The following is a 26,649-nucleotide window of genomic DNA, read 5'->3' as shown; positions in this document are numbered from 1 at the left end:
TACCTACCTAAAGGCTGGTGTATTGTGAAACAAAAACATCGTAAAGAGGATGCTGTCGGTGCCTCGGTGGGAATGAATTTCCTAGTTTTCCGATTTACTAGGAAAACTCAAAATCTTTCACAGATTATCTTGGTACTAATAATTTAAGAAAAGAAAAATAAAAAAGGGTAATCAAACTGAAAAGTGGGGCTCCTCTGTTGTCCTCGTTTTCCGGCCAGGGTTTTCTGATACCTGGAGGCTGGAAACTTTGTCAATTTTAGTTGCAGAAGGACTTCTCAATCTTCTTGCATACCCTAACACCCAGATCAATTCGCAGAATCCAAAAACATTGAGTTGTTTTTCGACCTCTCCGGGACTGAATTTCACCTGGGTTCTTAACTAATTAGACTGAAGGCGTCCATATACCTATTTTTTCACCATTGAAGAATATGGCAGCAGGTTTCCGCCAATGGGAATCCGATCCTCTATTTTGTGCAGCTGAAGTTGTTCAGGATTCTGCAGACAGGTAAGTTATCTATGCAATTCCCTTTTTGTGTTTGTATGTGTGTTGGGGGATGTTTTAATTGCAACTTAACATGTTCATGAATTCAATAATGTTTATTGTCTTCTTCGTCTCTCTCTCTCTCTCAGCCCAATTTTTTTCTTTTTACTTTTTCTTTAATGTGCTTTGAGCAAATTTACTGGATATGTTTGTTGTTTGTTCGCGAATTATACTGAGAGAAAATATTTTCATTGAATATAAATTACCATTTTCATTGATGTCTATTTTGGAGTAATAAGGTTCACCTGCTACTGCCTCAACAACGGTTCATGGGTTAAAAATAAAACAAATATATCCTCTTACAGTCTTTTTTAATGGTTCATGGTGGCCTACATGTGCTGAAAGACATGCATAGTTTAGGTTTTGTACCTATTATGATCTCGAATCGAGCTGATTGGAGGGCTATGATCCATTTAGCCGATGTCATTTAGGTGGGTTCTACTGAGTAGTTGTTGCTTTGCTTCTTTCCTTTTACTATTACTTTTCTTGCTTTGCAATTGCATGGATCCATGTAGCCGACCACATTTAGCTGGGATAAGGCTGAATTGTTGTTGTTGGTGATCTACATGTGCCAAGTGGATAGAATAATGTAGCTTGTAATTTATTTGAATCCTTGTCTTAGTGTCCCTATAGCCTGAATGAGTAAAATTTAATTTTCTTATTCTTCAATTCTCTCTCTTTTGTTTAACTTCCCTTGTTTATTTAAACATTCAACTCAGTCTTAGAGATGATTTAAACACATACAAAAGCTAACCTCTTACAGTATTAATCAATGAATCATGGTCATAAGCTTTGCATTTAGATTGAAGCTAGATTCAAATTTATTTGAATGACTTATATGGGTGACCCAATAGCCCAAATGATTAAAGTTTATTGAGGCTCTTCTTCCTGTTCTTACTTGTCTTTTCGTTTTCCCCCTTTCCCTTATTTATTTAAAGGATGGACTCAATTTTCCGAATGCTGTTGCACGAGCAAAGTATTGTTCAAGGCGACTCTTCAGACCCCAAGCTCCTTAGTTCATTGGAGTATCATAAGCGTGATCTCATGACTGCTCTAGGAACAGCCAAATGGCAGGTACTTTATAATACTAATTTTTTTATTGTCTTGTGATGTTTTATTCTTAGACAGACCTTCATCTTACTTCTGGTGTGCTCTAAAATTAGTTGGAGGATTTTGAAAGGGCTGTGAACCTGTCAGCTTTATCAGATAAGTCCCATCTGAGGGAAAATGCTATTTCCCAACACAAGCAATTTATTAGAGCCATTAGAGAACAGATTATTCAAGTGGAGAAAAGTCTTCCATTGGTGGGGGATTCTGATAGAAACTCTCAATTTGTAAACATAAATGAACAAGACAGAGATGTGTTGGCTTTATTTCTCTCTGGTGGAAACCCTGAGGACCACCATGTGCACTATGACACAGAAGGTAGTAGTATTATGAAAAGGTTTCTTGATTCAACCACAGCTTCTGGATTCGATAACAAAAGTGATGAGATTGTTGAGCTAAAAACTGAAGAAACTAAGGACTCAAAGCTGAATGGAGTTATGCATTTAGATAATAGTTTTGATTCATCAAAGGAGCACAAGTTAAGGAAATTAGTTGCTCATTATCCTGCAGGGTTGGGTTTTGAGGCATCAGTTTCCCAGCAGGGATACTCTGGTAATAGAAATGGTGAAAGCGGGAGTTGGGATTTGGAAAATTGTGATTCTAATGCAAAAAGTTTCTCCTCTAAGAACAAGTTGAGAGGATCCAATTATACATTGGATGTGTTACGGTTCTTGGATAATCATTGGTCTGCATTTAGAAGTAAGACTACAAGAAGCTCCGCAAAAAAGTGGAAAGATGGAGAAATGGGAATGGAGTTTGATCATAGGCCATCCTCCTCGTTAATTGACATGTCCCAAGTTGAACAGGTAAAATACATATGGATCTTTTTGCTTATGCTTCGAATTGAATGTCATTTTTTTTGTTGTTAATTTGATGTTTGCTACATTCTTAAGATGCAGTATCTTTCTTACTTATAAAAAATAAAAAATAAATAAAAAAAAAAGGAAAAAGAAAAAGAAAAAAAGTAGTGCATTGTCCGTTTTGGGTCTACTAAAGGGATGGTCAACTATGACTCTACAGAGAAGCAAGAAAAATTCAAGGTGTTTTGTTGTTAATGTGATGTTTGCTACATTCTTAAGATGGAGTATCATTCTTATTTATCAAAAAGAAAAAAGCAAAGTAGTGCATTGTCCATTCTGCGTCAACTATGACTCTATAGAGAAACAAGAAAAATTCAAGGTGTTGAATTTTCAAATTTCCACTGGAAGAAGTAATTCATAATGCTTGCAGCCTAGTATATTCTCTTAGACAGTGCATAATTTGTGGTGAATGATCTAGACTAATATGAATTGACTCACTAGTTATTTTAGTATTTTAAGTCTACTGCAGAAGAGCTTATGTAACCATAGTAGTCAAGGCATCACTTAGGTGACAAGGCGTGCCTTGACGCTCAAGGCGACCAGGCACCTTATGCTTCAAGGAGCCTATAACTTAGATGATGAAGGAAATTAACAGTAATAAGGAAAGCATGCCTGGGATATGGAAAGTACATGGATGTGGCAAATTTACCTGTAATATGGTACTCACCTTTGGTGCCTGGCCTCACCCAGGCACCATGGTGCCAACTGTGAGTATAACCACAGCGATTATCACAAAACTTTCCCACAAGGCATGTGATAGGGTATATGTGTTGCATATATCACTGTTCCTTTTGTTGGACAAAGTTCATCCTCAATGGATGAATTGCTGAAGTTTCTTTAACAATACCTTCTGGCACCACAAGTCTACTGTTTAAGAAAAAACAAAAAGAACATAAACTTCCCCCTGCCCCACCCTCCAGAAAAAAGGACAAAGTAAGAACACAGGGAAAACCATCAGAGCCATTACCAACCTAGTTTTAAATAATTATTACTTTTTAAATATAGTTTCTTCAGGGGTCTCTAACCATCTTCCTACTGACTTACCCACCATGAAAAAACGATGGCATTGAAATATAAAATAGTGTAGTAGTGTACAGTACTGCAACTGAACACCTTGTTCATTTGGAGGCCATCTCAACCAACTCTTTTATCGACTCCTTCACTTGAAGTGGAGGCTTGAAACTGCTCATCATAATGGCCAAATGGTTCTGATATAATCTGCTGGTGCAATGATTGTGTTTTTTCCTCCTAAATGTCTGGATTTGGATTGCACAAGAGTTTAGCTATCTTTCTCTGTAATAACTTTTCATTGTAAAATGAAAAGAAGAAAAGGATTAGGTCATCTTAACGCATTAATTTTGTGTTGTACCATGCCAATAGTAAGATATGTTTATATTCAAACCTTTTGGGCATATATAAGAAGATCCAAAGAAAAAATAAAAAATCAAAGTTGCTCATCTGTAATGCATCTACAAAACCTACTAAAATGATAAAACTAACATCTAGCTTCCGAATCTGGTTTAAGTCAACTGGGATGTAATGATTAAGTCATTTATGTGCTGATTTTATGATCTAACATTCTTACCTGCTGGGACTTTTGATACTTATATTGCTGTTTCTCTCTTTCAGGCTCATAATACCCAGAATGGGTTAGCTTCTGGATTTGGAGGTTACCATAGATTATGTTTCAAGGTGCTTAGAAATACCATGAAATCATGTAGCTTGTTTGGTTGTAAAGGGAGACTCCAAAGGCTGCTGTATCTTATCCAAGTTAATCACCTTCCTCTGTGGTCGATATCAGCTATACTCATTACGCTAATAGTTTTAGGTAAGAACGTGTTCCTTTAGGTATCACTTCTATTATCTATGGAATTACTTGGCTCTTATAAATGATAATCACAATTTGTTGATCTCATCATCATGTCTCTGTTCCACTTCAATATACTGCTGCTGGTGGTCTCGATGTATATGTTTTGGTTAATGAGTATATATCACTTTTGAAGCAAATATCCCTCCTTAAATAAAATCTACCTGCGGCAAAAGTTGGGATCCTGAAAGCACCAAAGAATAATGGGACCAAAATCCCAACTGGACTAACTCTTTTTAGGTGTTAGCAAGGTGTATAGTATTGGTAGTGGTCAGCATATCGGGAGGGTGATTTTAAGAGATGTCATATCGTATTGAAAATACGTATGAGAAACGCATGAAAATGCGTAGAATGCATGCAAATTATAGTTTTGAAGCATAAAACACCTTATTATGCAATACCTAGAGATATATCATGTATAAAAAGAAAACAAAACATATGAGTAAAAAATAAACAAACTAAAAAAATTTAAATAAAAATAGCAATTTTTTTTTTTTTTTTTGTTGCAAATCAAAGAGGATAATATATTTCATCCTCTTTGATCATATATAATTCAATCAAAGCGTAATATTAGTATTTTGCACAAGAAACGATACTTTCAAGCCTATGTGACCAATGCAATTATGCTGCCTTCACTCAAAGGAAAACACTTTCAAAGAAGCAAGGGATGAAGGAGAGGCAGGCTTTAGCCTGAAATCAATTCACTAAGCTAGCTTAACTCTTAATCACTAAGCGGTCAATTAGGAGCCTTAGTTGGTGACTCGGGTTGTTTCCCTATTGACAATGAAGCTTATCCCCAAGCCTCTTTGCGATTTCTCAATCTTCTTCTTGCCTTGGCAGGTCTTGGGTCCCCTTGTTGAGCCATCGGAGCAACATCCAGCTGGGGACCACTGGACTTTCATTTCTGGTCTTCAAGACTTACTTTCATCAACGATGTTGGTCTTGGGGCGAAGGGGAATGTTACGAATTGCCAGATTTGGCAAGTTATATCAGCAGAACAGAAGAAAAAGGTATTTTGGGTCTTTGGTTGATCAGGTGACACCCAGATTTGAACTGAGGGAAAGGGGACTGCAGACTCTGAGATAGAGGAGACTTTAAGGAGATTTTGTTGAGATAAGGCAAGTATCATCAAGTAGTTGCAGAAGTCAGGCCTCAGACTCGCAGAAGGAAAGTGAAAACTATCTTGAGGTTTCACTGCTTTGAAACAATAAGTTTCACAATCTCGCAAAAATTTCGCTTGAAATGTTTCTTCTTTAAGAACTTGGAAGGTTCCAATGCCCAAAACTCATTGAAATGGTAAATATCAAGGTCTTTTATATGCTAGATGAGTTCCCCTCGCAATTGAGATCAACGAGATAAACAAGTTTCCAAGGTCTTCGTTTGCTCTTGGTTTCTTATCTCACTCACGGTTCATGTTTTGTAGTTTTAAAGGAGCATATCAAGGTGTATCGAGTATATTGAACCTGTATCCATCGGTATAAGTCGATACAAGGTAAGCGTATCGTATTGTCTCAGTATCATGTCAGTGCCTGCCGACATCAATACGATACGATACCTCATTCCATATGTTTTAGACAATTATTTACCTTTTTCTCAACAAATTAAAAAAGAAACTAACATTTGCAGATCCACTTGTTGGGTTTCAAGATTTTCATATCTGGAATAATTCTGTCCCATTCCTTTGTATCATGGTGACTTGTCCTCTATAACTACAAGATGCGAAATGATCTGGTGATGTGAGCTTGAGATGTCTAATTTTCTTTGTGGTCTTAGGATTATTGTTTACCCCTCTGTTCTTGATCCCTTATGTTCTTTCTTTCTGACTGAATAGATGGCTAACATTATGGCGTGTTGGTTCATCAGAACTTTAGACTAGCAAATCCATTTTCTATCTGGTGGCTTGTGTACTTCTTCATTATCCTGCAGGCACAGTTCAAACCATCAAAACTTAACTGTTTGATATAATATCTGGCTTATGTTGAAGGTTGTTCAGACTTGGAAAATTTATCCGAGTCTTGGAGTATTGTAAGACCTCATTTTGAGTAGTAGTTTAGATCAGGACATATGTACACTGATAAGGGATATTAAGTAGCCTCAGATAGGAGGCTACTGAGGAGACAGGTTTGGGTGGTTTTCTAGACCAGACACCATGATCCTATGACCAAGGGATAAGGAATGGAAATAAGTAATCATTGCGGTGCACTTTTGTGCTTGCCCGCAGATTCCAAATATAGAATTCATTTAGGTTGGATTTTGTTCGTTACTCCTTATACAGTAGAGAAAGGTAGGGTAGACACTACTCCTATGTTGGCTTATATAAGCACCAATTTCCAAGGTTCAGTTAGCCATGGTATAAAGCATAGTTGTCATGGTGCCAAGGTGAACCAAGGCGTTGGAGGGCTGTCTAAGCGCTTAAGCGAAAAGGCACCCGCCTTAAGGTGAACAAGGCGACCAAGTGTTATTTTTTATTTTTCCTATTTTCTAACATTATTTAGTAAGCTACATATACCTTGTATCATTAAAAAGCAACATTAAGCCACATGAAGACATTAAAAATCAACATTTAGCCACATCAAATCATAAAAAATCAACACTAAGTCACATAAGTCATAAAAAATCAACATTTAGAGCATTGATTTTATTTTTACATGAGACTTTTTTATTAGGTATAACATAAAATCAGATTTCCATCAAATCTAAGATTATTTAAATTTGAGTTGTAATGACAAAGTTATGCTCCGGTAAAATTTATTTTAAAGTGTGCGAATGCTGTTAAAATCACCTGATTGAAAATAATTTTATGGATACCAAAACAAATGATTATTTTATCAGACTTTTGTTTTTTAGCAATGTTTTAATTTGATAGGATTTATAAAATTTTTATAATTGAGAAAAACCCCAGCATTTAAAAGTTGAAAATCGCCCCTATAACCAAAATCCAGGTTTTGTTCTTGGATTGGGGGTTGACTTTTTATCCTTTTGGAATTTGATTTTTAAACTATTTTTATTGGATTCAAATAGGGGGTATATTACTTATTTATGAAAAATATCTTAAGTAAAACATTTACTTAAATGATATTTGGCATAAATAAGTGTCAAATCACAAGGTGACATGTAGTGCAAAAAGGCGACTGTCGCTTGGGCCCCTGACAAACCGCCTAGATGCCAAGTTGTCGCCTTGGCGACTCCTTGACAACTATGTTATCAAGTATTGATGCGTATCGATCGTATTGGTCTGATACGTGTTAGGTTATAGGATTTTGATAGGATATAGAGACGGTGTAGAGAAAAATGGAAGGGCTTATGTAATCGGGCTGTTTACTGACCTGTATAGGTTGAGACAACTTGAGATGGTCGATACAACTCAATGCAAGAGCTTCTGTATTGAGACAACCAGAGTTTTGGCTTTCTGGGGACGTTCTCTGTTGTGAAAAGAAAAAGAAAAAAAGAGGGAAAAGAGAGAGTAGAAGCAGCAGCAAAGACGGCCGTCACTGTCACTGCTAGAGGAGGGGAAGAAGAGATAGAGAGAGAACTCACCTCTATCCCGTGCAAATCACTGTGGCCATGGCCTACGAGTTGCTGTTGCAAGAGAGAGAGCAACTATTTTCATTTTTATTCTTTTGTGCTTTCATTTTCTTATACCTAGGATGTATTGTTACATAGATAAGCCCTTTCAAAAGCCACTAATTTGGAATCTTCTATGATGGTTATTATTTACTATGATTTTTTCAGGGTAGTTGACACGCTTCATGCCTTGGTTCTTTAGATTAATTGGAATAGACCATATCCCATATGTTCATCACTAAAGAAATCAAATAAAAATAAACAAAAAGAATTTGAAAAGTTAAATTTATATGGGCATGTGGATTCTACACGGCCCATCAAGGAAGCCCTTCCTGGGTGACCCAAATATTGTCATATATGGCAGGTCATTTGGGGCCCAAATTTTGTGGACAAGTAGATCCCAAGGACCCTTGCTCACATATATTGGTATCTGCCACCCATGTATTGGCATCTTGCCATTCTTTTAGCCATCCATTTGGTTTTCAAAAGGTTATGAATCTTCAAAGCTTTATGTTGCCACATGGTTAACTCTGATTCAAAATTGATAGGTAATCAAGGTATCATGAGGCATACTTGTACACTAATTTGGTCCTAACTAATCTGCTATGTGGTGGATATTGGGTTTGACCTCAAACATCCTATGGCTGGATAATTGTCACACCCCACTTCCAGTAGACCCAACATACCGTGTAGGAATACCGATGGTGTGAGTAAGACGCTTACCCGTCTTACGAACCTACCAGGATCTTTGATCGTAGTACCTTAACGATTCACAATCTCACATAAAAAACCAACCAATAGCAGCGGAATTAGAGTAATATAGCGGAATCATAAATAAATGGGGAACATCTAATGATAAAGTAATTATCCATTACCAAGTTTATCTGTTTACAATCATCCATGACTTATAAATAATAAGTTCAAAAGTGTACCATCCACAAGTTCGTATCAAAATAACCAAAAATACGCCCAACACCTCATGGTGCCGTGTATGCACAGACATCACAGGCACAATCCTAGTCATTCTCCCCAGCTTTCGGCATCCACCAGTTGCTCACTCCATACTCGGGTCCGGAGGAAAGAGAGTCACAAACCATCGGCATAGCCGTACCTGCATCATGATCTAAAAGGGAACATATATATGTGGGGTGAGCTTTCCAACTCGCTCAGTGAGGGGTAGGGTTCATGCACATCCAAGCAAAGCAGTCGCATAAATAATTTATGATGCATGATTACAAAATTTAAATACACAGTTCATGATGCTCATGATACAATTCATTTATTTTATTATCCACTTAACAATACAAACTAAGTCTGGTAAATGCTACTACAGCACATTAGGCTGTATCCCTGGTCCCGGAACCACCATCGACTACACAGCGATACAAACCCTAGCCGTGATTAGAAGTCTGCCGGTCCTTGTATGCGACCATGGGTCACCCAGAAAACCCCTGATAACCCCCTCTTGGCAGTCATGGCACTGGTATGTCCATCGGCCACTCCGGATAAGTTCTAGCCTCCGATAACAATCACATCGTACCACTAGTGTGGCATTCCGGAAAGGCACATCGAACATACCACAAATGAGTTATCCAACACCTTACCCCCTATTGGCAAGGGTTCGTAGCATAGGGAGTGATACCTAATCACAAATATTTACATGCCTTCATAGTGATATAGTTAGTATGAATTACACGATACCGGGAACACATCGGCCACAAAGTGTAATCCATCTCCAAGTACAGTCCCAGGGTACAAGATACCGGTAACACCTCGGCCACAAAGTGTAACCCGCGACCGTTTACTTAATCTAGCATGCATAATAACAGTTGAGTATAGACTACGCAACACCGGTATCCCCATCGGCCACGAAGAGTATCCATTTCCAAATGTAGTCCCGGAGTACACGATACCAGTAACACATCGACCACAAAGTGTAATCCATGACTACAACTAACTTTAATGAACATAATCAAAGTGTAATCCACGACTACAACTAACTTTAATGCACATGATCAATGTATGAATGCAACAAACATACTGCAATCACGGTACCAGTACCACCTCGGCCATACCGGATTCCGTTTCATACATACAACAATCACACGGCGATCATGGTACCGGTACCACCTCGGCCACACCAGATCCCGCCATACACATCCATAAACATTTCATATCATATTCATAAAATGTAACATATGATAGAACATCGTCATCATGTGAATAATATAATTAAATATGTAAAAATCTACACATGTGAGCAATTCTAAAATAAATAAACATTCCAAAAATAAAAGCAACCATCCCTCACCTTGATTAGACTTGTGTGTATTAGGATTCAAGTATGGCCACCGATCATCTAATTCAATTTCGGCCTCGGGGTACGTGCACTCATTGCCCTAGGCATAAAGGTAACCGAACGTCAATACGTGTCGGGAACATCGGGAAGGGCCCACAGGGGTTACCCCCAAATGGTACAGACAATGTCTCACAATGACAGTACTGTCATCGGAAACACCCACTGGAAACAGGGATTGTCCACCGGAAATATCAGTCATGTTTTCGGCGGACCTAACAGAGAGATCATAAGGCTCAGGTGGTCATCGGAAACAGCCTCAATGCTTCCAGTGGCTTATTTCTGGTGGCAGTGCAGCAACTGCCCATGTGATTTGGGGCTTTCCGATTCAGGCCTGATCACCGGGATTTGTTCCTTGGAGTTTGTGGGGGATACTCCTAGCATCATTATAAGCTAATAAAATCCCGATTCCACAAAGCTGTTTGGGAGATACGTCGATCGAACGATGGAAACCTTAGGTGGTCATTTGGTCAATCTTGTTGTCGGAGCTCACCGGACTCGGTATGATCTCGACAATGGCACCAGGGAGGTGAAACACGCAATCCCCGAGCTCAACATGGTTTATAGCCCAAGATTACCCCTATACCTAGCTTGCCCTAGGTCAAAATGAAGAGAGTGGTAGGAGAGGTTGCACTTACCTCTGATAGGGATTCCGACAACTAGGCGGGGAGTCGGCACCAAGCTTCCTTCTTCTTCCTCTTCTTCTTCTTCTTTTCTTATTCTCCTTTCCTCTCCCACGATTTGTATAAGTGGGAAATGAGGAAATGAATCCTCATCTTATATGGTAAAACAGGCCTTAGGGTCTGTTTGGTTTGGCACTAGTCGGGTCCGAATGGGTTAATCCGACTTCTAGGGCACGTGGACCCGACTACTTCAGTTTGTAAGGTGTTCATGTCATGAGGAAGGTGTGGGGGAGAATTTGGAATCATCTGGGGTTGTCCACGATGCGGGTGGCGGGACCCATGGGCATCGAAACCCAACCAGTAACCTGATTGGTCACTGGAAACAGCCAGCGGAAACAGGCCCAGGCTGTTTCCAGTGTTCAAGACAGAAAACTGTCTTGATTGCTTGCTGTCCTCCAATTGGTCTCACACTGGTAGTTGCCCTAGGCTGTGTTTATGGTCTTCCGGCAATTTCGATGAGTGCCAAGATTCAGGTGTGGGGTGTCGGTCACTTATCGTCTAGGATCGAAAGGTACGAATCCCCTCCAGTTGGACTGGCAAACGATGCATGAACATATGGGGTCATCCCTTCCCCTTGGCAATGGGTGGCCGCGAGCCAAAACCCGACTGTACTTCCGACTTCCGGTCCGAGACCTATCACAACAGTTCAAATTAGACAGGGTCAGGGCACAACCTAGTTTAAAGTATCTTCGATACCGATACGATACCCTTCGATACGTATCTTAAATTTAGCCTACCGATACGATACACACCGATACGATACATGGGATTTTTCAAATACTTTCATATCGATATATATACTATGATACATACCAATATGCACCGATACACCATCGATACGTACTGATACTCTATGGAAAATATAAAATTGAGGTGAAATATACGTTTTGGTATGTATTGGTATGTATCAGTGAGTATTGGTATGTATCGATCAGTACGTATCGGTGAGTTTCGTTAAGTATAGATCGGTACGTATTGGTGAGTATCGGTATTTACCGATACAGTAAGCTACGGTCATATAATGGCCAAGATGGGTATTTTTCAGAAAACACGAATTTTTGAGGGGTTTTTGTTCCAAAGTTGCTGCCAACCATATTTCTCTCTAATTAAAGTGGAAATCAAGGTTGGGAACAAGGATTTTACATTCATGGGACAACTACAAACCTTGAATTCTTAGTACGATACCCTCAATTTAGTGTTTATACATAATACATGTTATCAATAGCTTTTTTTAACAAAATTTTTATGCAAAAGTGTTTAAAAAGGTGTTTCATATCTATTTATATGCTTATCTTGGCGTATCTCCGATACGATACGATACGATACCCTCCGATTCGTATCTTAATTTTGGCCGACCGATACGGCGACCGATATCGATACTTTAATCCTTGGGCACAGGTGTAACAATAATGCCTCAAAATAATAGTTGGTATGTATCCTTAGCTTATGGCGTATCTTAAGTCTCTTACAGTATCTTTAACATGTTTTTGTGATGTCTCTTAAAAACACCAATCAAATATGTTGATAGACACCAATACTTGACACCTTGTAGTTTGCATAATTTATGATTTCTTTAAGCCTTAGTCCAAACTCAAAACTGCTAAGAATTGGTCTGTTCTTTACGTTAAATAGTTAATTCCACTTCAACTCAAGTGATTGTCGGAATCATAGTTTTAAAGGCGTTGCTAAGGATATGCCTTACTAGCGCCTTGGCGCTGATGCGTTCTAAAGATGGTAAGGCAGTGCTCCGCCTTACGTGAAGTGGCGCCTTATGGGGGTTTTTTTTTTTAAACACATTTTAAAATTACTTGATGAAGATTCCAAACATAGATTTTTTATTGGTAGGTGTATGATTTTATTAACACTTGAGATGTATGGGATCAACTTTACTCGACCAAAAATAATCAAAACAAACAAAATAAAAACACAATTCACAAACAGGGTTTGGATTTTGTCAAGGGTTTTAAGAAAGGGCTTTGAGAAGGAATCAAGGAATAAGGAAGAACCAATTATCTAGGGGACCATTTTGCTCTGGCAGCGGTGAGTTTGCTCCGGCAGCTGTGAGCTTCATTCTTCATTGACAGGAGTAGAAATATAGTGGATGATCTTAGGGTTTAGGCACTAATTTTGGCATCATAGAGGTAAGTATAATAAATACTTGTATTTTTTATTTCTTTTTTTTATTTTTATAATTTTGCTTCATAATTATGTATTTATATTATATGTTAATATGGTATGATGATTGATGATTGATGAATGATGAAGATGAACTTAGTTTATTCACTTTATTGATTTGTTTTCTTGATAAATATCTTACATTGGTATGAATATGAACCTTTAATATTTATTTAACATATGAGTAATAGGATTCAACTAGGATTTGAGCCAGATAGATTGGTTTTATAAAAAAAATTACACAGGAATGCTTTAGTCAATAAGGCGACGCTTTATGCCCGCCTTATCGCTAAGGCGCTCCGAAAGACCCTCAAACGCCTCCGTCGCCTTGCTGCCTTAAAAACTATTGTAGGAATACGAACCGCCCACCCAATAAGTGGATTTTTCAACTTGATGGAACATGACACTTGCCTATCATTGATGGAATTTAATCTGCCAGCTAAAATTAATATAATACTAATATATTAAGCATAAACCCTAAAATCACCAAGAGTTAAAACACCAATGATCCACAGCCTTAGAGTAATTTAGAAGTTTTTTTTTTTTTTTTTTTTTTTTTTTTTTTTTTTTTACTTTTATTTACAGGTCAGTAGAGATTTATTCAGAAGATTTCTGTACTTTTATTTGCAGGTTTGTAAATATTTGTTCAGAAGATTTTTATGATGTATGGTGTGGAATGTTGGGCAGTTAAGTAGCATCATGTTGAGATGGATAAGTACTTGGTAATACTAGGAAGGATAAAGTAAGAGATGATCATATTATAGATGATTTGGGAGTAGCTTCGATACATGATAAACTATGAGAAAGTCATTTGAGGTGGTATAGCCATATTCAACAGAGGCCTTTGGATGCTTCAGTATGGAGAAGTGATTTGATTCCGATTGAAAGAACCAAAAGAGCTTAGGGCAGACTAAGAGAAGTGGTGAGGAAGGACATGCATAGCTCAGGGCTTATATCAAGCCGACCCAATTTAGTTGGGATAAGGCTGAGTTGTTGTAATAAGTGTAGTGGTGTAACTATAATATTTTTCTACGGGGTTTAGTTTGGGTATTTGATTATGCATTCCAGAAACCTTTATTAAATTGTGGAGTTACTTATTAACTATGAATTTATTTGAATGAGGGTAGTTTGAAGAAGTTCAAGTATTATGATTTGTATTAGGCCTGTGCTGATTGACATCAATGCTATTTCAAGTGTAAAGAAGGAGCTGTGGCTCAGATAGACATTGGTGTCAAAGAGATTTCTTTGTAGAAATATTAGAAGCTAAATTCAGGGTGCTATTTGATACTTGTCTTAGAAGATTATTTCTAGTCCTTATATTTTCAAACTTACCGTGGGTATGGGTGTCCATAATGTGGCCAATGTTGTGTACTTGAAGTTATATAATAGACACCATATGAATAAAAGATGCTAAGAATGCTGTAACCTTTCCTACGATGCCAGGGATTGAGGAATATATTGAAAATCCCCTTGATGATCAGATCATCTTGACAGTTCAGTGTTTCTTGGTGGAATGGAAATGGTTTCCACAATCAAAGTGCACTTGGATTCACACAAATGATTTGAGAAGATTAGACAGTCAAAGTGCATTTGGATTCACACAAATTGCATTGCACCACATGGTATCTGTTATTTCATTGCTTTATTAAGGAACTTTTTATTCCATGAGGCCTAGAAGCCCAGTCAAATTTATGGGTCCTCTAGGTGGATGACCACGCAGTCCCCAAGACATTTCCCTCGAGTCATTTCACTGATTGTTGACATGTGGCCATATGTATACCCTTAATCTTTCTTGTATTATTGAGAGACTTCTTCACTCATGTCAATCTCTTATGCTTGAATGAACTAGGTAACAAGGGTTTCTAATCTGTGTTGCATATCGAGGATATATGATAGCAAGGACATTAACAGGCATATGTTTCTGTTCTGCTGCAGCTATCTTAGTTTCTCAAGTTGTTTGAGGGCATTGTTAAGTGGATGTTGCAGAGAATCCATGGTTCCAGCAGATTGTGTACGTGGCTAATCTCTACATTCTTGGCATGGGTGTGTCCTCTTCAGATTCCTCTTTTCTATTGCCTTTTAATCTCTTTATATTGATGTAAAGAGATTTATCCACTTCCTAATGGTTGCTGTGACTGGAATCATGATATTTTTTGCCTGCTATATGTGAGCTGCAAGCCTGTTAAAAACAGCATACTGAAAAATTTTCAGCATCTTCCACACATATATGATATGTCTTGTATGGAAATTGATTTTTGTTATACCAATACATGGATAATAATTTCATAAGCTGGTGAGCATGGTGCTATTGAGTTTTCTAGTATCAGAGTGGAGTCCAACTGAGTCACTGACAATATTTGTACCACTGTTTATTCAAGTAAATTGCTCCCATTTTCCCATCCAACTACGGATTAGCTTCTAAAACACTAGACTTAGATTGTACCAATTGTCTACAAACATCATCAAGAATTTAAGATGCAAGGAGCAGGGAATATGGCCCATTGAATTATAGTAACCCAACAGTCTATTAGATAGCCAATTGTTCTTTTAATATTACAATTTTGTGGACTGTCTGAACAATTTGGTGGGTTCTTGTGCTTATGGTTGGCCAGTTGAGATTCTAACTGTGACCGATTGAGGTGATGGTTCTGTGGATTTGAAATGCATTACAGGTACAACAGCTCTTACAGCCAATTAGGCTGCTCAGTTGTGTGCATTGCTGCTTCAGGTCATATGCTCAAGATCATTTTATTTTGTCAATGTTTCTAACATGGACCATGTCAGATTGTTCTTTGGCTGGACTGGGACAGTCTGGTGATCTGACTGTCTGGTCCAATTAGATAGCCTGGTAATATTAACATATAAGTTATGAATATGCTCTTTAAACATGAGAAATGCATCTAGCATGGTGGTACAGGTTCTCGGAGCAACATGAGAGGGCATTGCTTCAATTCATGGGATTTTCATTTCATCCCCTAAATATTTTGACAGTAAGATTAATAGTCTGGAAGTTGACTAGTCAGCGTGCCGAGGCCGCTTCCCATCAGACTACGTTGATGGTTTGTACTATGGCCAGCGGTTCAAACAGTCCAATTGTGGTCTGGACCATCTGATTTTTTTTCTTGTGTTTAGAGCATCTGATTAAACAGTCCTTAGTAAATGTTGTTTTGTTTTGTTTTTGTTTTTTTTCTACCCAAAATATATATATATTTATATATTGTTTTTTTATTTAAAGATAACATTGAGTTATTATATAGTAGTATCTATAATGCTGAGACACCTCTGCAAATCACTACCTTCATAGCACAACTGACTTCAGTTCCACAACCTAGATTGAGACACCATCCTGTTATGTCATGTGCAATGATGCTCTTACTCCTAGGTATATATTTAAGATTATAGGATGCATAGATTTTAAGTCCATCACTTGTAGGAGCTCATAATATATGTTCCACATCCAAACATTATTATCTGCAGCTTCCAAATATTCCACAATTGCCTTTGCATCTGAGAGCACATATATCTTATTCATTTTATATTGGAGTCCCTCACTCAGTTCCTCTTTGATGGCTGTGATCTCTGCTGGTTGTGGCAGTCCCAAACTCTGACCACCTGCTAGAACAAGCAAATCTTTATCATTGATTAAAATCCATCTGCATGCTGCTTTTGAAGTGGGTACACTGCGTACTTCGATCACAAATAGAGTTTCTAGCATCCTTGGGGGGGGGGGGGGGGGGGGGGGGAACATCGCAAGGTGGGGCAGTTTATCTGGAGCGGATGCCTCCAATAGAGTCACAGAGTGCGAAGGTAGGCTCAAATGTCTATCTTGCTGGTGATTGTAATGGTATAAGCCTACCTATCTGTGAGACCAACTAGTTGAACAAAGACGAGAGTCAGCAATAGTGATCCGGAAGTCCCATGTGGAAAGGTACGCTGGGGATAATAGGCTGATGGGTCATTATTAAGGTATCACTTATCAATGCTTGGACCTGGCTTTTGTTCCTTGCTATTTTCAATAGATGCCGTGCCAAAGTGCTCGGTAAAATATTACTGCATCTTTACAGTCCTCCATGATCTTTTGCATGATAGATTTTGGGACCAAACCATTATTTATAAAGATAATTTGGTTTTTAGTGTTATCAATTATTAGTAAAGACTATACCAAATGTTAATAAGGATAATTGCTGCATATGAAAAAAGAGAAAAGGCTGCGCTTGCAGCTTGTGGTGCTCAGCCTGTATCACTCTCTCGTTCCCTCCCCTTTGGAAATGACCCCATGCCCTTAGCATCCCAGGCGCCTCATTTGTTGAGCCACTAGCTCTAGGAAAGCTAGCAGCGTCCCAACTGATGTAAGGTGGTTTTGCAAAAGTAAACAACCCCAATTGATAACAAACTTCGACCTCAAACTCAGATTTGATTTCCAGATCACGGAATCAAAAGGTAACTTAAAACTGAAATTAGAATTTAGGGCTGGACTGAGAGGACATCATTAGCTCACACAAGAAGGCTCTATTGGGATTCAAATCAAGCTTTAGTACTGCCAATGGTGTTCCAAAATAAAACTGAAAAGATGGCAGGAAGTAAGGCAACAGGGGAGAAACTAACCAGTAATCAATTCTGTCTAGGCTTAGGGCTTCAGGCAGGCTTAGGAGAAAACCTGCGGCTTGATATAGGCTGCCCAGATGGGACAGTAAAGTAGGTCAAGTGGCCCCCCTGGTGTGTCATTCAAACCCTCCAGAGGGCTCTCAAAGTAGATTGAGGAGATCTGGCCTAGGTCAATCAATCCCAACCCTGACAAAGTGCTGAGATAGATCCTTGCTCTTAACAGTCTTCGGTCAGGTCTGATAGTTGGCTTTGGGTTCTTCAATAAGTAACAAAATGCTCTCAAAATACTCTCTCCTAAGTTAGAACCAAGAAGAAACTAAAAGAGGAAAGAAATAATTCGATGGTGGGTTGAGGAAGGGGAAGAATGGGGGTTTCGTTGGGCATTTCACCCTCTCAGGTTTTAGGCATCTCATCTTCTCAAACATTAGCTCTCTCAGCCATGAGTAAAACTCAAAATTTCATTGATTGAAGTCTTTTTTTTTTTCAATTACAATCGATGGCCTCTATTATATAGGCCTAAAGTTTATTACAAAAAAGGAAACTCTAAATTAAGTAACTTCTTGGAAATTAGAAACTAAGGTAAACTTTCCTAAAACCCAACTACTTGTTCACGAAGAAACATAAAAATAGAAACTTAACTAATGGCCAAATATAATTAACTTGTCAACCAAGAGAACCCAAAAAGGAAACAAAATATTGGCCAATTTGCTGAGATCAATGGGGCTGCTGGAACTTCTTGAACCATCTTCCAAATTGAGGTGACAGTTAGAAGCTTCACTTGAGGACAAAATAATGGAGAAAGGAAGCTGCTCGATGGGAAGAAATCAGACCCTGTAGAGCTGGAATCGATGCACCAAAAAAGGGAACCATATCTGATGAAATCTGGTTTTGTTGGATGGGCTAAACTAGGACCAGATCTGGGACAGAACTGAACCAACTATTGGTCAGCTCGTCCCTCCTTTTGACAGCACTATCTACATCACCAACTCGCTCCCATGAAAAAAATATATGTAACTATTTATTACATTGACTCACTAATATGGTCTTATTTCATGGGGTTTGTGCTCTGGGGTTTCAAAAACTCTTTATGTTCTTCCATCTTAGTTCTCCCAGTGTCCTCATTTCTACTTCGATACATAAAAAGAGCAAAAGAAAAACTACGGAAAATAAGTGTTTCTTTAGGTTCACAATTTTGAAAAAAAAATAAAAAATTCCGACACAGGGGCCACGCTGTCATGCAGAGAAACCCTCTCTCTCCCTATAGATTATTCATTTTTTGAACCTTCATTGCAACTAGGGTTATTGAAAATTTTATTAAAAATTCACGGACTATTTACGTCATGCCGGATTTTATCTCTTAAATACAAGCATTCCCAACAATGTGTGGCATTCACGAGCAAACAATTAGCGTTGGTTTTTTTTTTTTTTTTTTTTTTGTCAACCAACACATTTTGACTCTTCAAAACACGCATCTCCTTTTTTTCCTTCGAAACAAAGCATTGAAGACAAAAATTTCCAAGTTTTACAACAATGATGTGACCCAACCAAATTTGGGATGGGAAGTATGCTGTCTATTCTTGTATGCCTAGTGTTATCCTTCACTCTGGGTGAATAGAATCTCTTCATTCATGGTGATGTGACATTATGATTGGACTCTGGTTCATCATTAACTCTCACCATTATTGTTTATGGTCCGAAAATACCCTTCTCCAGTCTAATTCAAAGGGTTGGATAGGGTGGGTGAAGAGAAATCATGGGTGGAGAGAAATTGGGTTCTAAGATTTTTTGATTAAATTTTATGTTATATGATTTTTACCTTAAAATGAGGGAGGGCCTTAAAGTAGAAAAAATGTGAAAATGTAGGGAGCGATTTTACCAACACTAATGCATTGGATCCCATTAAAACTCATCAACTAAGCATGCTTGGACGATAGTAAGTGTGACACTCATGAATACAACAAGTACCAGACCCGACTGGGAGATGTGAGGGTATGCAAACTTTAGTCCTACATCACCGAGGGGGAGATTACTGGGCTAGTTGATAACTTCTAGCCTCTTTAACATGGTACAATGTGTTTTAAAGCCTTGAGGCTCATGGGCCAAAGAGGACAATATTGTGTAAGGTTAATGGGGCTGGGGCATTACAAATGGTATCAGAGCAGACCCCGACAGTGTGTGGGGATGCTATGCCGAAAGGGGGGAAGATTGTGACACCCAAGAATACGACAAGTACCAGGATATTTGGGAGATCGGTGAAGGTGTGCAAACTTTAGTTTCACATCGCCTAGAGGGAGATTACTGGGCTAGTTGATAACCTCTAGCCTCCTTAACATACCACAACGCATTTTAAAGCCTTGAGGCCCATGGGCCAAAGCGGACAATATTGTGACAAGGTTAATGGAGCCGGGGTGTTATAGTAAGACTATGACAGTGAGTGCTTGGAAAGGCCTCATGTTGCACTGGTTAATCTTGCCACGTAGACTATTTGTCTTATCAAAGCTCTATCATTAGTTTAAAAAAGAAATCTATAGTCAAAATAGATGGGAAAGTACATGGATAAGTCTAGGAGTGCAAGTTTAGCCTTGTTGGCCGGAGCCCGACCTAAGCCCATATAAGGCCTTGATTCAGAGCCGAGACATGCTAGGATTGATGCCTTGGGATGAGCCCGGCCCTGCCTAGCCCAGCCCCGTTCTTCTTCATGGTTGTTAACTTCATTTAATAGAATAATCTTGCTTATTTTATAAAAGGTCATTGTTTAATATATATTTAGCTCACTGTGTATATGATATAAGAAAGCAGGTCTCTATTGATAATAGTTAGTGGGTGAAGATGGGGTTTTGGACGATATCTAGAAGCCATTTCTATTAATGACCTTTCTCAAATTATTGAAGGTATTTGTTGGCATTATCAGAAGTTATAATTTGGAGAACCATGTGTTGAGTTTTCTATATGTTTTGTGGTTTAAGTGAAAGCTTCATATTGGATTATGATTTTCTTGGGAGAATTCTTGTGGGATTGGTTTTTTGTGGAAAGTGATTCCTTAAATTTATTAAACTTATGCTGGTGGATGTTGGATTCTGAAAATCCACCTTGACTATTGATACATGTATTTGCAGATTGTGAAATTCTACTTGGGTAATGATCAATTTTCTATTAAAGTCACTCATAAGTCATACGGTTGGTCAGAGAGAGAGAGAGAGAGAATTAGTGACTTCCAGCTCTTTTTTATCGTCTCATACTGTACATTGGGAAGCAATTACCATATACTGAGAAAAATCTCATCAGTCTCTGTAGTTTGAGAAGAAGGTATAGAGACATTGGGAATGGTAATCATCTTGGCATCTTGGATTAGATTTGCATTGATGCTTTTGAATTACGGTTTTGATGCAGTAAAGCTGATACATGTAGGCATAAGGGAGTAGCAGACTCCTCTTAAAACTAGGCCGGAATCTGGTCCATAAGCCAGGCTACGGTTCTGGTTCTCGTCCTTAACTGGGCCAGCATTAGCCCAAGCTTGTGCATGGCTTGGTGGGCCTGATGAAGCTAGCTTTTGTGGATTGGCGATTTGGGAGCTGAGAATATTCTTGTAGTATCTGTTTTCTTAGTTTTCCATTCCATGTAATAAGTTACTTAGCGGTTAAGATAGATACTAAGTAGAAGTTTCTGATCTTTTAGAAGAATTCCATCCTAGTTTCTATTCTAGAGTTTACTTGGCAGCCAAGTAGGAAGGAGTGTTTCTATTATTATAATCTATCCATTAGAAGTTATAAGTAAAGGAGATGGGCATGCTGTCCACAATTTTGGCTCTAGAAATAGTGCTCTTGTGTGAAGATGTGCACTGTGATGATTCAGTTGCGGGTACCAAGGTGGGAAGCCTTGGAGGGAATGTGGTAAAGCCCAACTGCAGCATTCTTCTTTTCTTCCTCATCTTCATCTCCTTTTCTTCTCTTTTCTGCAGATGTTTCAATAACCATATACTTTCAACTGCAACCTTTAATGGCAACTCCTAAATTCTATTTTAGTTTCTCCTAGTCCCTTTGTTGCTTTAACTTTTCCTGACATTCTGCAAGGTTTCTTCAAAACCTACAATCATGTGATTCCTAGTTTTGTCCATTCTAGACAACAAAACTTTAGACATGCATATCTCCCTAATTCTGGTGTTTATCCAATCAGCCATTTACGAGTTTTAATTGTTTTTCTTCAAATTTCTAATATTCTCGTTAATTTTGAATTTCTGCTTGCTTGTTTCTCTTAATCTAACCATCATTTTTCTTTGATATTTTAATCATATACTCACCTCATTAGGACTTCCATTCTATATTAGTTTTAGCCCCATCGGATATATAGTTTGCTAGTTCTGATCCTATTTAGTTTTGTAACAAACCATGATCTGTAACCAGTAACTGTAATAGAAGAGAAAGAGAAGGAGAGAGAGACTGAGGAAGAATAAGAGAGAAGAGGGTAAGACCGCCTAGAAGAGAGCAGCTGATTGTGTTTCCCAGTCCCCCCTACTATCAATATTTATTAACACCCAAAGTAGTACAATCAAACTAGGAAACGAAGTCCTTGTACCACAAGCAAGATAAAATAAGAAGTCTATCCTAATTAGTAAGTAGAGATCTATCCTAACTAGGGAATAAATAATCTAAAGCAAGGAATTAAACTCAGCCACAATAGGGACACTCCTCCTATCGTGGTACATATCTTAACAAGTTTTTGCCCATATTCTCAGTTTTCTGTTTCACTTGGATTTTGGTTCTTGTAGGTTTGCTATTTTTTGTTACTTAAGCCTATCTTACCTTATTAGGTTTTGCCGCTTTTACTCTTTAGTAACAGTTTTGGTGGATGGAAGTGTAATTTATCGTAGAGGGAAAAATGGGTTTGGCTTCATTGGTGGAATTAGGAAACCTGCTTCCCCAAAAACTGCCTTTGGTGATGATTTGTGCATTTTTGCCTCACTCTCAAAGGGTTCCCTTAAGTTACACCAAAAAAAAAAAGGGTTCCCCTTAAGTCTTGCTTTGAGATGGGCTTAATGATGGAAACCATATGTCTCTTAAAATAACTATATATATTCATTTTTAGCAAAGAAAAATTTGAAATTATTTTAATCATTTTTTTTTTTAAGCACTCTTTTCGTGCTCTTAGTCCCTGAATTTTGCATAACCATTACCTTAAAAGATGCATATTTACTATTGGATTGTGATACCACAACTCTTTAGAGGATGGGGTTTCATTTTTCTAGGTCCCAAGAACCATGACATACAGGGAAAAGATGGAATTTGAGTCTCTAGCGTTACTTTTCCTCAACTTCTTGCTCAGTCTGAGTTTTGACCAAAGCTTTGAAATAGAATATCCAGTTTCAAATTCACCTCCAATCATTTAATATGTGGGAGTAAGTAGATTTTATCCTTAGATCGTAGCACAAGTTTCCTTTTTATAGTGCAGAATACTACAATAGTTATCTCGTCAATTTGTTACCTATGAATCACTGAATTCATATCTCGATTCTAGTTGCTTCATATATTGGCACTATATTAGTGTGCAAAATAATCTCTTGTTCCCTCATTACCCTAAGCACCAGCCAAAAGTCATACATGGACTAACCCAAGTTTAGAGGCTTCATCACCACTGAGTACCTTCAAATGACCTGTATCTGCACAACACACCTTTTGCGACACTAAAATATGTCTCTGATTTTGCTTGTGACTAATATATGTGAATTTTTTTCAGGTTAGTGAATTTGTTAATGCTTACAACCTGCTATCTGAAATGGGTTTCTCCTCGAACAATGTTGTTGAAGAAGCCTTAGCCATGTATGATAATGATACGACAAGGCATTGACACATTTTCTCAACAATTCATGATGTTATCTCAACATTAAAACTGAGTTATTTCCAGAAATGGGGTGTGTCTAATGGTTGTTTGAGTTTACATATTTTCCTATAAGCGTGGTGATCCAGATGACCATTTTCCATTATTCAGATAGAGAATTCCATTACTATGGGCCATTGAACTCCCATAGCTTCTTGTATACCTTGTAGATTTCATGTTCACCAAAATTTATTGAAGTTTGGTTTCTAATTATTGTATACCATAGGGCCCATGATTTATTGTGTATTTTGAGAATTTTAATGTCCGGATTCATTGTAATTCTACATCTCAATTTATACCTTTACCTGAAAATTTTATACCGGTAATGGTTAAAGTTCTTGAATTTTCTGGTTCCAAGGAGGCTTAGCATGGTGCTGCATACCAAAAAGATCCATTTACAAGTTCGGTAGGCTTTAGGGATTTGGTTATTTGGGTAATCAAGAGAGAGAGAGAGAGAGAGAGAGAGAGGAGTCTCCCACCCCTTTAAGAACCAGATCATCTGTGGGTTAGGGCTCATATATCCAGATAAAATCATTAATTAAATAATTTAAGTTAAATGCATTACAATTCTATTGTGATATATAATGTATTTTCCTAACAAATTTGACACACTTATATAGGGTGTATCTATTGAGCAAGGCTCCCACTATTGTAGGGTATGGGGTGGGGCATATATATGTAGCCTTACCTCCACCATTTGTAGAGAGGTTGTTTCCTTGTTTGAACCGGCAACAACCCGGTTGATAATCATTCTTAAATAAACTTTAACAATCAGTTTGAGACATTTTAATAGTGGTTATAGATTTTAAATTAATAAGAGATCCCAACAAAGTAATTTGGAATTTGTAACACTAGAGGGAAATAATGATAGCAATTACCAATTGCATTACCTTTACATTCCCAAATTGTAACGCCTCGGTCCCATTAACCTTGAATAATATTGTCCTCTTTGGTCCATGGGCCTCAAGGTTTTAAAACACGTTGTGCCATGTTAAGGAGGCTAGAGGTTATTAACTAGCACAGTAATCTCTTACTAAGTGATGTAGGGCTAAAGTTTGTATACCTTCATCGATCTTTTAAACCCCTTAGTATTGGTTGTATTTTTTGTGGGGACATCTCATCGCCCCCCTTTCGACACAGGGCCCCCGCTGTGGTCCCACACGCTGTCGGGGTTTACTCGGATATCATTGGTAATGCCCCCGCCATATTAATCTTGCACAATATTTTCCTCTTTGGCCCATGGATCTTAAGGTTTTAAAATGTGTTGTGCCATGTTAAGGAGGCTAGAAGTTATAAATTAGCCCAGTAATCTCTCCCTAGGCGATGTAGGACTAAAGTTTGTACAGCTTCACCAATCTCCTAAACCCCTTGATACTTGTCGTATTCTTGGTGTGGACACCTCATCGATCTCCTAGGCATGTCCAGTACTTACTGTATTCTTGAGTCTCACACAAGCACACTACAAGTCTTGGCAATACCTGGACTACCAATAGAACTACAATTAAGATCTAATTTTGTTTCTGCTTGGTGGAGACTAAGAGGGTAATTAGTAATCAGTGGAGCAAAAGGTCTCCAAAATGTTGAGACTAATTACCTCCTCCCAACCCCAACCCCAACCCCAACCCTGACCCCAAAAGAAAGAACCCGCAAATATACCATATATGTATCTTTAGATATGCTTGAGAATACTTTATTGTTTTTAATTTTCTAAATACAGAGGCTACCAAGAAGATAACTAATTTCTGCAATTGCTACTCCCTTTCGACACTTTGAATATTACAAATTGATATTAAGTTTTAGAATTTCTTCTATCAATTAACTTTCTGAATGGATTTTTTTTTTCTTCTTCTTTTGGATGAACAAAAAAATACTATTAAATTAAAATGAACATCATCCGATTGTTTGTCTCATATAAACCTTCAAAACTGTTTTGGTATATAGTCTATTAGAAATAAGACATAAAATGTTAGGTGCCACATAATTATCTTTAGCTATTATTTGTTATTGTGTTGGTCAAGTGTATTTGTATAAAAATGGATTATTGCCACATAGAGTTTTTTTTTTTTTTTTGTTATGTAACCTACTATGTATGGTTATGTGAACGTAAGGTAGAAGTTGTAGAAGTTTGTATTACGTGGGCATGTAACAGTTATAGATGGTTATTGATGAGCACATTTATGTGTGAAATCTAGGGTAGTAAAATATGCATTTTACATATTTAGAATGAAGCTACCTTGGGTTTTATTCTCTTTTTGCAGGTTTTGTATTTTCAAGGCCTTAAGGATTATCGGGCACTATATCTTCAATTTTACACGTAAAGAGGTTCTATTTCTTTTCATGGTTGCAAAGAGGATGAAATTCTGAGCAAGATGGACGTGTTCAATTAAAAGCACACATTCATTTGGTCACCCGTACAAATGATTATTCTTTTCGGGTCAGAAAAAGAATAATGGATCAGAACTGAACCGAGATGCAGAACCAGCCCGCTTGCAATTGTCCCAGAGGTACAAGGAATACTCCAAATGCCAACAAGGATCGATGGACCACATCTTTAAGTGATTAAAGATTTGTTTTTGGTAACAACAACTACCTAGCTTAGTTGGTGAGCTATGGTGTACAAAATTCCCTTGCTCACCAAGAGGTCTCAAGTTCGAATCTCATGGTTGTTTTTTTTAGAGAATTTGTTGAAGATTTTCTGCTTTTCACTCACTTAAAGCACTAAGGGCATGGAGGAGATTTCCACATCAAATTAGAAGCAAACAAAATCGTGGAAGGGTTCTTGCACAAGAAGAAAAAAATAAAAAAGGAAAGGAAAATCGTGGAAGCAAGAAGAGAAGAAAAAAAAAAGGAAAGAGAAAAAAAGGGGAGAACCAAAGATTGTCCAAATCTTCTCTCTCCTCCACATCATCACCAAATATTGTCCAAATCACACAAAGAAGAAGAAAATCCTCCTAGGAGAGAGAAAAAGAAGAAAAAAAATTAGGAAAAAAAAAAAGAAAGAAAATAAGCAAAAAAAAATT

General features: G+C 37.9%; 1 protein-coding gene across 11 annotated transcripts; it reads left to right on the top strand.

Moving 5' to 3' along the window:
- On the top strand, positions 1-23,941 carry LOC122064445. Of its 11 annotated transcripts, none has more exons than XR_006135713.1 (7): positions 2-505; positions 1,480-1,615; positions 1,705-2,454; positions 4,138-4,336; positions 5,216-5,671; positions 5,799-5,867; positions 23,489-23,941. XR_006135713.1 is itself a non-coding variant. In XM_042628143.1 (5 exons), the coding sequence occupies exons 1-5, from the start codon at positions 429-431 to the stop codon at positions 13,789-13,791; spliced, it is 1,170 nt and encodes a 389-aa protein (XP_042484077.1). In that variant the 5' UTR covers positions 1-428; the 3' UTR covers positions 13,792-14,286. The 11 variants fall into 11 exon arrangements, 3 of the variants coding, with proteins under 3 accessions (XP_042484077.1, XP_042484078.1, XP_042484076.1); XR_006135712.1 differs by adding an exon at positions 15,089-15,164 and having other exon boundaries at positions 5,216-5,867; XR_006135710.1 differs by adding an exon at positions 15,089-15,196 and having other exon boundaries at positions 5,216-5,867.
- Positions 23,942-26,649: the final 2,708 nt, after the last annotated feature.

This window comes from Macadamia integrifolia, unplaced genomic scaffold (assembly GCF_013358625.1).
Source record: "Macadamia integrifolia cultivar HAES 741 unplaced genomic scaffold, SCU_Mint_v3 scaffold1649, whole genome shotgun sequence".
Lineage (NCBI taxonomy): Eukaryota > Viridiplantae > Streptophyta > Magnoliopsida > Proteales > Proteaceae > Macadamia > Macadamia integrifolia.
The sequence above is the reverse complement of the archived record's forward strand: the minus strand, read 5'-3'. Positions and strand labels throughout refer to the sequence as shown.

Excerpts from the sequence above, each read along its gene's own strand:
- LOC122064445 (XM_042628142.1), top strand. The coding sequence starts at position 429 with ATGGCAGCAGGTTTCCGCCAATGGGAATCCGATCCTCTATTTTGTGCA. Across the intron at positions 506-1,479 it reads GTTCAGGATTCTGCAGACAG|GATGGACTCAATTTTCCGAA; the intron begins GTAAGTTATCTA and ends ATTTATTTAAAG. Across the intron at positions 1,616-1,704 it reads TAGGAACAGCCAAATGGCAG|TTGGAGGATTTTGAAAGGGC; the intron begins GTACTTTATAAT and ends CTCTAAAATTAG.